This window comes from Schistosoma haematobium, chromosome 1 (assembly GCF_000699445.3).
Source record: "Schistosoma haematobium chromosome 1, whole genome shotgun sequence".
Classification (NCBI taxonomy): Eukaryota; Metazoa; Platyhelminthes; class Trematoda; order Strigeidida; family Schistosomatidae; genus Schistosoma; species Schistosoma haematobium.
The window spans coordinates 82,413,134-82,425,663 of NC_067196.1; the positions used below are offsets into that span (position 1 = coordinate 82,413,134).

At 34.4% G+C, this 12,530-nt stretch overlaps 1 protein-coding gene across 1 annotated transcript; it reads right to left on the bottom strand.

The window, feature by feature from the left end:
* Positions 1–388: 388 nt before the first annotated feature.
* Positions 389–10,850, bottom strand: TMX3_3 (Protein disulfide-isomerase tmx3). The gene is made up of 3 exons (XM_051208510.1): positions 7,646–10,850; positions 3,210–3,306; positions 389–2,152 (listed from the first exon to the last, which is right to left on the bottom strand). Exon 1 carries the CDS (start codon positions 10,344–10,346, stop codon positions 9,603–9,605), a length of 744 nt encoding a protein of 247 aa, XP_051075314.1. The 5' UTR covers positions 10,347–10,850; the 3' UTR covers positions 389–2,152; positions 3,210–3,306; positions 7,646–9,602.
* Between the last annotated feature and the right edge of the window lie 1,680 nt (positions 10,851–12,530).

Genomic DNA, 12,530 nt, shown 5'->3' on the forward strand with positions numbered 1-12,530 from the left:
ATTGAGTTAACAAATTTTTTGTGTTAATGCAGAGTGAATTTAACGTTAAACCGAAAATCTTAAGATAACATTAGTTTTGTGTAAGTTTATTTGGCTATTTTATGTAGAAAAACTTAATCTGTTATTATTATTATCATCAGCTTTATTCAATATTATATTTTTGGTACAATATAGAATTCTTAGCGTAAAGTATTTCAACAAGTTTCCGTTTCTTTCTTCTTGGTCGATCCTGACGATAAATATTGAGTGATCGCCAGTTAGATGTTAGCAGTTCAGTAAATGAACATCTGAATAATGTGCATTCTTTTCGCTGTATATTGACAGCAACCACATTGGCTCTTATTGAGTTTTTTGTAACTTTGACAACGAAAGGTTGTACACTTTTCAGAAACGCAGCAGAATAGGTCATGCGATTAACAAACATAATGATATATTAAAACAAACAAAAATAGATAACTTGTTGAAATATCTAGATGGCAAGAACAGGTAGCCCAGATGCTCAAGCAGCCCGCTCTTGTTGTCGTGTATTTATCAACCGATTAACCCAAAAGAACTATTGTGTAGAGGAGATTATAATTTTCAGCATTAAGTAATTGAGTACATACATTTTATCAGTATTATCATCTATTTTCAATTGTGATCTAACATTGATTGATTCATGATCTCAATTAAAAACGCAACAATCTTTACTACCTCATACTGATAAATACCATGTACTCACTAGTGACTAGTATCGTGAAGTAATTCTTGCAGTTCTAGTGAGAAGCCGTGACTAATGGAGCTAATCTGTGTCAAAGATAGGTATCTATTTTGTTATAATGGAAGATGGTCGCTCAATTTCGCGCATTCGTTCAAGTTAGACATTAACACCTCTTTTGATAAATATTTCACTGTTAGCCTGTATACACTGATATCTATTATTTCCTATATAGTTTTTTATCCCTTTCATCTATGTATAAAAATGGTCAACACAAAGGTATCGAACTGACCTAAAAACTGTCATTAAAATAAACTCACATTTATATGCTTAAACGGAATATTTCCTGTATACTTCAATAATGACGTTTTGACACATTTCTTACAGGGTAATAAAGATAATGACGATTTTTTAAAGTATATACTCTACTAATTTGATTTTTCTACATCAAATTTTTGTGTTTAGATTCAAAAGAGATTGTCCGTTTTTTTAATAATTTTATATTTATTTCAATACTTCCATATTATCAGTATAGGATTGTGATGATTATTAGGATTTTGGTTGAGATCATGAACTGATTGGTGTGAGACCAACATTGAAAACCTGAATGCACTGGACTCATCAGCAGTGCGCATCCAAGATCCCACTTGTAGGGTTTGAACCCAGGGCCTTCAGCCTCGTGGATGTGCACTGCTGAGGAGTCACATACTGGAACGAAGCGGTCTTCCAGTGCTTCCAGGTTTTCACTGGTAGTCTAACATCAATCGGTTCATGATCTCAATCAAAACCTTCCATATTACTTTCGAACGAAAAGTCAGTTCAGGATACCACTTCTAGCCGTAATCCAAATTTATGAAGACACTTATTTAAAATATAAATATTATAACTAACATTAGTCAATTATAGTACTGGATATCAACAATGGAAAAATAGAAACCTTTACATACAACAAACATAATGTTTATTAACAAGTATACAACAATGACACTATTACGTTTACTGTTATATAAATATTAATTAGATAAAGTAAATAAGTTTTAAAACTAAGCTAATAAATGAAAGTTTTAATTTATTCTGAATTATAATTATAACATAAATATGGATGGTCAAAATCCATTTGAATGTATTGAATAGAATGAAAAACAAGAACAACATGTGATCCACGTCAGAGTAGACTACTTATAGTCATTTCAAATTTCATTCACAATGTTGATATTAAAAATTTCATAAGCGTAGATGTTAAATTTTATATAAGCGTTATGTATTACTGAAATATCAAATTATTATAGTACTTATTCATTTTGTATTGCAGGTAAATCCAGCTGACAAGTCACAAATTGGACGAAACTCACATCCTAAATTACACTGTTAGCCATCATTCATAATTGCCTATCATCTATTCATTCGATTTCATTCAACTATAAATGTTATTTTTATAAATCACTGATCATCTCCCTGAAAAAAAAGAGATTTTTATAAAGGACTTTATTTACTTAACAAACATTGATGTCTAAAAACATGTAAATAAGGCAATTATCAAAAAATTGTAATAAAAATTGATCATCAATATTGATAAATCAGTATGAGGTTGTGGAGATTATTACGTTTTTGACTGAAATCATGAATCAATCGATGTTAAACCCTCATTCAAAAACTAGAAGCACTGGACGTCCGTTCCGTTCTATTGTGGGACTCCTCAACAGTGCGCATCCACATTCCCGCTCGCGAGATTCGAGCCCAGAGTTTACATGTTTATATAAGTAAAGATTCAAACTTTTGACGCCTTTTTTTACATAGAAACAGTTCATCTTATACATCATAATATGTTTTTCAAGAAGTTAAATGTATTTTCTTCAATCAATCATATCTTCACTTATTCTTAATTTTAGATTATAAATTAACAGATAAGATTCACATCATATCTTATCTAATAAAAAGCGTAATTATAAATTATTTATCTTGAATAGATTTTATGAAGATAACTTTGTCATTAAGAGCAAACACATTATGTAACATGATTGTGTTACAACTTGTGTCCTGTGTCTTATCAATGTATAATATAATGATACCGCCAATTTAGAGAACAGTGAATTATCGACCGGACCAATGACGCATAAAACTCGTACAACCAGTCTACAATCCTTATCGGTCCTTCTTCCCACCTAACCCTCCCTGTTAAGTTCAGAACACCAAACTCAGCCACTGCAATATCAATCATTTATTTCAAACACACTGGGTTTATATACCAACCAAACAGACCACATCCTACCATAAAATAGGAAACAACATTTGTACAAGATTTAGCCAAATTTAGCTGTGAATCAGGGAGATAGTGATTGATAGACTGGGCATAATTCAATAATGTTAAATCGTAGAATAATAGTTCATAGGTCAAAATAAAGCTCATAATAAGAGGGAGACGAATATGAATAGCTTAGTTACTTAACAATTATACGATAAAAATATACGTATAGTGTTGGTCCATAAATGGATCCAAAACGTTACCACTCACTTTTCTTATCGGGATATAACAGATTGAGTTCATCAAAAATAGTTGCTTAGAAATGATTATTAAATTAATCAGAACAATCGAATTCATCAACGATATCCTAAAAATGTTAAGTAAATGTAGTGTATTTGAATTAAGTTTAATTGAAGGTTTGGAATCGAAATATTCTTATAATGTTCTAAAGCAACTAATCAAATAAGAATCATGGGTAACGTCTCTTGGTAATTGTTAATATGTAACCTTATAATAAAGTTTTAAGTTATTTACGTTGAGAATAAATCAGTGATATTTTGTTATTTGGTGCACTAATGAACAGTGAATTAGCACCATTAATCATTGTCAGAAGAAAGTTACTATGATGTTGTAAAATAATTTAATGATTTTTATCCATGAAAATCAATTTGCCACATCTCTATGAGTCTAATCATGAACTACTGAACAAATATCAGTGTTTTAAACTACCTAGTACCTGTACTCAACCAATAAGATATGTTCTATTCCTTTGATAACTAATTTTAATATCTGACGGTGTAGAACATTCAATTTATTGAAATGTGAAATAAACTCTACTGTGAAGAAGTTCATAAGAGTTTTTATTTGTTCTACTGTTATATTTAGATACCATTTCTATCAAAATATACATGTTGTTTCCTATTTTCCGACAGTTTGAATATTCAAGCATAAATGAAGTAACATGAGAACTGAAAGTTTACGTTTATTATCAACAACAAAAAAAAGATGGTCGTGCACTTTCGTGGATTGGTTGATGTTAAACACTATCACCATTGTATGTTGGCTCAGTGATCCAGTAGGTTAAGCGTTCGCACACGAGACCGAAGGCCCTGGGTTCGAATCCCGCGGGAGGGATCGTGAATGAGCACTGCTGAGGAGTCTAACATCAATCGGTTCATGATCTCAATCAAAAAAAGATAATTAGCTATACTGTGTTCATTCAAATAGTCATGTATAAGCATTAACAATATATAAATTGAAGCAACCTAAGAACGTCAAGTAAAATATAATAAAGACTTTATGTAACATGTTAAGTAACATAGGAATGAGATTTAGTAAGAAAACATACAACAACTATTAATTTAACGAAAAATACCATTTAATTATGATAGGAAAAAGGTTGTGAAAGAAAACTACACTACACGTGTTGGAGGGTCAGTGTATGTAATAAATTTAATTTTTTAATTAAGAAAATATATTGAATGAGTAAAATGTATATATTCAGATATATTCGTGGATGCGCACTGCTGAGGATTTCCACAATAGGACGAAACGGTCGTCCAGTGCATCCTGGTTTCCCATGGTGGTCTAGTTTCAATTGATTCACGATTTTGTAGTGGCTGTGCTACGTTGACCAATCACCCTCGTAACCGTTATCATATAATCCTCAACGGTGTTTGAAATCAGAAGGCAAAGAGAATCAGCGACTACAGTTCTATTAGCAGATACTCAAACCACAAAGCAGTGAGGCGAATGAGTGAGTCAGCGAACCGAGAGTGTAGAGTGTTAAATGTACGTGTATATATATAGGGAAATCAATGGATCATCGAATCAATTAAGCAGTTAATAATATAGCTAGCGGAATGAATATATGCGTAGGCGGTAAACAATGTTCAAGCATACGCATACTTATTTCATACAAGCAAAACAATAATAAAGGTACAATAAGTTGTTATAGTTCTAATGTCTTTGTCAGCTAAATAAGTTAACAAAAGGGCTTAATTGAGTTAAATGAGAACAAAATGAATTGCACGTGAGTTGTTATAATCTCAACTATTAAAATTACTATAATATCCATAAAAAACCCCCTCTGATAGTCTTAAAAGATAACTAAATAATTGAATAAACAAAATATAAAACACAGCAAATAAATCAACTCATTTTATCAGACATCCATGGTCATATTAGTAATCTAGATTGATTGATAAAATACTCAATTAAATTATTGAAAATTACATCTTATTCTATTATTAGGTAAAATCCATTCATAAGAAAACTAATGAAATCCAATGTCATTGTGTTATAACATGTAGCCTTTGTGCCTCGTTGATATATCATGCGATATGATTGCTAATTATAGAGTCACTGACCTATTGACCGGACCATTGACGCATAAACCAGTACGAGCAGCATGGAGTTCTTATTGGTCCTGATGATAACAGCTTCTCGCCCAACCCAGCTGATTCAGTCCAAAGGTATATATCAGCCTCCGTTATTTCGAGTCATATATTTCAAGCATACTTGGTTTATATACAAGCCAATCAGACACACCACATCATAAAATAGAAAATAACATTTGTACAAGATCAAGCCAAAAGTGGCTGTGATCGTGAGAAACTATGACTGATAGATTGCGAATAACTTGAGAATAGTAAATCATCTAACAGTAACCAATAGGTCAAATGAAAACTTATTATACATATATATATATCATCTACAAAATAAATTGTCCCAACTGTGAAAAACACTACATCGGACAAAGCAGACGCCCGCTCCACGTTCGCCTACATGAACATCAATTAGCAGTCAAACGCCATGATACTTCCTCACTTATATCAATACACCTGGACAACTGTGGACACTCATTCGATTGGAAAAATGTGGAACAAAACTCCATCAAAATCATTCACCTGAGCTACAAATCACCATCTCATATATATAGTTTAGTTTCTTAAGAGTAATACAATAAGAATATATGTAAAATATCAATCCACAAATAGTTCTCAGACGTTACCCATAATGTAATCTTCTCTAGGATATAACACATTGCACCTTTATTCATACAGAAATCATGTTTACAGATTACGTTTTACAATGATTTCCAGATCTAAATTTTGTTTTGTTGAACTTAATTATTTGTTGAAATGATTTTGTTTAAAGGCTGTAGCACCTACTTAATTATTTAAGATTGTTACCCCTCATTGAGGAACATAGGCCCTTTAACCGGATTCCAAATCATTGGTGCACATGGGTTCCAGTATCCTGCGGGAACAAATGGCGTATGAACCAATTGCTGGTCACCGGCTTCCATGGAACTGCATCTACTTACGATGCTCCACTGCCTTGTGGATCAGACCTTCAGGTCGAAGGCTCGGGGAGTGGCCCCCTGAGAAAACCACCTGCTTCGGTTTGGGCACCCGGGCAGTATCACAGCCCTCACACATATCAAGTGAGATTTGTTTGGCGCATATATATTTGATGCCTCCTTGTACCAATATCTATGCGTTAAAATAATAATAATAATAATAATTCTCGAAGTTTCAGTTTCGTACAGTAGAACTGTGTTGATGTTCGTATTGAAGATTTTCACTTTGAAGAAATTGGTTGAAAGTTGTTTTGAGTTCTATATATTGTTCAACTTTAGGAATATTGTCCTTACTTTGTCAATTCTCAACTTTACATTTGTATCAAATCCACCAAGTTCATCAATAATGTAATGGCTTTCTAATATATTTTAATTATATCATGAAATAATATACAATTATTGACATATAATTATTTTAATTACTTTTTTTAAAATAAAAAACCATATAATAATTACAAGTTAATAACAATTAATAATGATCTATTTAAATATCAAATATAGGTCATTTGAATATTAATTGAAATAATAAACTTCGGTGTGGATATAATATGATGATTAGATCATTTTAGTCTAATTTAGTCGATTTATATATCATTTCATTTAAGTATTCATAAGTTATATTGTCCTAAATAACGAACAACATTGAAATGAGTTAGATAAGAATGATGAACTCTGTATACATGATGATGTTTCAATATGTATTGATGAACAGTTTTAGCTTGAATTTAGTAGAACTATACATGTTTGTGTATTAAGAAGCTTGTGAAAATATGATGAAATGTAAAATTTTATCACAGGAAGGAATTTCTTATCAGGAATAAGCATAAAAAAGCATAGTAGTTCAAGGGATATTATTTTTTAGTTTATTTTGATGAGTCGGAATGGTACATATCTGTTCAAAACATTAATAAAGTTTTTGTCTGAATACACTCTATATCGTCGAGCGTAACCCTACTCATTGGTTCTTTTAATATATCTGGTCGTAGTATAAAACTTAATCACTTAGAGTCGTGTATATCCATATATAATCATAGTTACAATTTACAACACCGGAATCTGTAATGTAACTAGTTCGAGCAATAAAAACCCTTACAATATGACCTTATAATTATACTTTATTATAATAGTCATAACATATGTAGGAAACAATTTCCCACAGATTCAACTCTAAGCTAATCTCTAGACTGTCGAGTACAGAGTCTTGGTTTAGCCAAAGTCAGAACAAGTAAGCTATTTGGCTATATAAACTTTATCTGTTTCTAAAACATAAATTAACATCGTTAGCGTACAAACAAACAGTACGGTCTATTAATACAGAGAAAAACAGAGACAAATAACATACCGAACAGTAGCTAGAGTATAGGAAAAATGAGTCAACAAGCCAAAATTGTTTTACAATGAACATTAAACTGTGATTGGTTAATAAAGAGATACAGTCGTACAAGGTCAAAAGTTGATGTGGTGGTGGGCGTTTCCCTTATTATTGGTGGGTTCGTCTATCAATCACATTTTATCCTCCCCCTGAAACGCGCACCACATCCGTTGTCCAGGGTCGTCGTCGCCGTCAGACAGCCGGCTCCTTCTAGTAGACATAAGCGTCGTACGTCCCGAGCAGTTTCTTCGTTTGAGGTTCTCAATTTTGCCGTACGAACTCGTCCGTCAAAGCCATAGCTTACTTGTTCGACAATAGCTTTGGACCATAGACTTCTCAGTGAGCCAACATTGTTTAATAACACTAAGTCTCTCGAAGACTCATCCATCAATACCTTCTGCAACCATAGTGATCGCAGAATTCTTCTTATCGACTTTATGATGCGTCCCCATACACCGTCTCGTTGACTAGACCTCGGAAGTTTAAAGCGCCATTCGCAACCTCTCTCAAAAAGGGCATTTACTATCTTATTCTGATTCCAACTACACATGATCTGTCTAAGAATAGCATTGGATCCTACAGAACTACCAGATGCACCCTTACTCTTGTTCACAACTCGTACAAGGGCGTCTTTCTCAACACCATCCTCGATACCACGGCGAATATGTGCTACCTGCTTCTTCAGGGTCTTAGTTACTGGCTTCTTCGTTACAGTGGTCTTCGGCCTTTTCGTAGTCTTCACTTTCAGTTTGATGTCCTTCTTTTCCTTAAGCTTTCTTAGAGTTGATTTGGATTTATTAGCAGATGATGCTTCAGTTTTTGGCTTAACAACCTTATACTTAGTTAATAAAAACGAACAATGAACTTGACGAGAGACATCTTCGGGACGAGTATACTCCGCGACACTATGCAGATTCTGATAATGCTATACGATCTTCCATAGACATCGATGAAGTACGACTAAGTAGGTCTTTGAATTCAGTTGAATACGATTGTTCAAACTTATCCTCTAATTCCTCTTTAGCTGAGAGGTGATTGAGTACACGATTGCTTTTACAGGGTTCCCGATAGGAACCGAACAGCGTCCAACCTAACGGAGTCTTCACGGCGAATGGTTCATTCGGCTTTCCAGTTCTTACCTCTTTCATTTCGTGTACACTCGGTGCGTTGCACCCGATCAACAGTTCGACATTCTCATCCTCTACTCTAGGAAAACTTGTCTTTTAAATGCGTCCAGGATTTCATTTGAGATGTCGTTGGTACCGTCCTGCGCAACATAGGTAATCTCTCGACTGTCCATACATTTGGGATTCTAAATGACGAAGACGAGTCTAAGGATGAAACCTCTGGTTGAACCTCTTTACACTGAATTGTGGAATGGTTATCCAACGTTTTCAACGAAATCGTCTTAGGCTCTCCTTCTAAATTCAACCTTTTAGCTAGATCTTCTGTAATAAGAGAGGCATCCGACCCACTATCTAAGAAGGCGCAAGTCTGTGCTACCTTTTCTCCATTTCTTACCAGTACAGGCACTATTGCGAATGCTGCTTGTTTCTGTACACTCTCAACACTTTTCTCCGTACATAGCTGGGTGTTAATGTGTGCATCAATATTAGTATTCCTTGGTTCTTCCCGCAACTCATGTAACAGGGTATGGTGTCTCCAGCCACACCCTTCGACAGCACACGACCTCGGCGATCGACAGTTTTTTGCTACGTGGTTTGCCTTCAGGCATACATTACACAACTTGTGTCTAAGAACGAATTCCTTCCTTTCTCTAACATTCTTGTCTTTAAATTTCTGACATTGATCTAAAGAATGATTACTGGAGCACTCCAAACAAGATGAACTGCGTAAGAGAGCATTATCATCACTAGCACTCGCATAAGATATTCTTGCTGCATTGTAATCTGTACTAATTTTCCTTTTAAAAAAAGCCAACATCTCTATTGTCACTATTACTACCGCGGTTGACGAGTAGGCCGTATCTAGTATTAGCTATATCAGCTTGCTCCTTTACAAACTCAACAAGATCAGTGAACAGAGGCTCTCTGCCTCCTCTGATAATCTTATAAGCTACCTTTAGCCACTCTTGTTGAATGTAGGTTGGTAATTTCAGAACCATAGTTTCAATAGTTCTAGAAGAGTTCAAATCAGAAACGTAATTCATCTGTTCGAGAGTCAAACTACATGCTTGCATTTCTCGAGATAGTCTTCTCAAACCATCTGGTTGATTTCTCCTTATATTGGGAAAGTTTAACAAATTATCGATAAACGTGCGTGCTACGACGTGTTTTTGGCCAAACGTTTCTTCTAAAAGCTTTAGGACTTGATGGTAACCTATCTCTGGTTCTAGTATAGTACAATGAAGGATAGCGGCTTTCGCTTCTCCGTCACAATATTGAATCAAGTAATTTAGCTTAGCTCTAAATCCAATATTCTCACTCCCAATGCATTCTTCGAAATTTCTAATGAAATTCCAATAATTTGTCGGTGTACCATCAAACCTTATGACTTCTCTTTTTGGTAAATACAGATTTTTTAATATTGTATTCTCACTGTTGCTTACTGATTGGCCGGAACCTTCACATCTCCGGCAGCGTAATTTTTCTAGTTCAATTTCCTTTTCTAACTGGGTTATGTGCAACCTAGCTATCTCTAGTTCTATCATGCTGTTGTTTTTGAGTTCGTTCTTTCCAAGTTGATCCTCGTCATAAACTCCTGAATGATGTGGTGATAATTCTGGAATCTCATCGGAATCGTAGTGTTTATTGGAAGTCTTTTCGGTAGGTATATCGAATCTACTGTTCGAAACTTTGTAGGAAACAATTTCCCACAGATTCAACTCTAAGCTAATCTCTAGACTGTCGAGTACAGAGTCTTGGTTTAGCCAAAGTCAGAACAAGTAAGCTATTTGGCTATATAAACTTTATCTGTTTCTAAAACATAAATTAACATCGTTAGCGTACAAACAAACAGTACGGTCTATTAATACAGAGAAAAACAGAGACAAATAACATACCGAACAGTAGCTAGAGTATAGGAAAAATGAGTCAACAAGCCAAAATTGTTTTACAATGAACATTAAACTGTGATTGGTTAATAAAGAGATACAGTCGTACAAGGTCAAAAGTTGATGTGGTGGTGGGCGTTTCCCTTATTATTGGTGGGTTCGTCTATCAATCACATTTTACAACATACATAATAAATCACAGTTATTACTTGATACAATTACGATGAATTAATTTGATATAATAAAACTCTTTTATCAGCTTATTGTCATACTATCATCAGAACAGACTAATTATCTAATGATAAAAGATTAGAATAATTGAGATGATGGAGAAGATTTGTAGCTCAGGTGGATGATTTTAATTGAGTTAGAAATATGAATTTCAGTTATTTATAATTCTTCAAGATTAAAAGATAAAGTCTATAATTCCATTTACAGCTCTACTTTATTGTTCACACATAAATAGTTTGCTTACTTAATACTTTAAAGAACATTATATATATATAATCAGTTGAGATCATGAGTCAATTGAAGCTAGACCACCATGGAAAACCTAAAAGTACTGGACGGCCATTTCGTCTCATTGTGGAACTCCTCAGCAGTGCGCATCCACTGCTTTAATTAATTCATCATTTCAACTATCCAAATTACTATAATATCCTCAAAACCCCTTCTAATACTAATCAACATATGCTCACTAGTGACTGGCTTCAACAGGTATTTACTGGAGTTCTAATCAGAAGCAGTGACTAGTGAATTTCAACTGGGTCTATTGTGAGATAGTAACTCACTGATGATAATGGTGGATGCGTCGCTCAACTTTGTGGATTAGTTGAAGTTAGACACCAACACTGTTGGATGCCGACTGAGTGGTCTAGTGTTTAAGCGCCCGCTCGCTCGCTGGTGAGACTGATAGATCCTGTATTCGAATCTCGCGATGTGGGATCGTGGATGTGCACTTCTGAGGAGTCTTACACTAGGACCGAACGGTCGTCCAGTGCTTTCAGGTTTTCCATGGTGATCTAGCTTCAATTGACTCATGATCTCAACTATCCAAATTACTATAATATCCATAAAACCCCTTCTGATGTATTTATTTATATTCTAATGAGTAGAAAAATTGCATGTCTAATGTTTCGTGTCTTCCTGTAAGCCATTTTTTCAGAGTAAATATAAGCATTTTTTATCCTGTTTTAAATGACTTTATTTTTATACAAAATATCAATGAATCTGGTTGGTGTTTTTTTTAGCAAGAATTTTTCTACGGGATGAGGTTACTTGCCACATGCCCAACACTCCTCCATTACCCAGGTTTGGGACCGGCAGTAACTCTAGAAGAGCTACGTAAAGATAGTCCGACTATATGGAGCTGAAACATGGAGAATTGTCACAACCATCAACAACAAGGTACAAGTATTCATAAATAGTTGTCTACGCAAGATACTCAACATCCATTGGCCGTATACCATCAGCAACAGCCTTCTGTTGAAGAGGATGAACCAGCTCCCATCTGAGGAGAAAATTAGGAAATGACTTTGGAAGTGGATAGGACATACATTGAGGAAATCACCAAACTACATCACGAGACAAGCGCTAACTTGAAATGCTGAATGGAAACGGAAAAATGTAAGGCCAAAGAACACATTACGTCGGGAAATAGAAGCAGATATGAAAAGGATAAATATCAACTGGAAAGAATTTGAAAATATTGTCCAGGACAGGGTTGGATGGAAGGAGCTGGTTGGTGGCCTATGGTCTTCCACGAAGAGCAAAACGCATAAGTAAGTAAATATCAATGGATTTTATTATCGGTATTGAAATTTTTATTTACACTTTCTTGAA

Bases quoted from the DNA above. Each gene is read 5' to 3' on its own strand.
- TMX3_3 (XM_051208510.1), bottom strand. From the start codon at position 10,346: ATGATAGAACTAGAGATAGCTAGGTTGCACATAACCCAGTTAGAAAAG.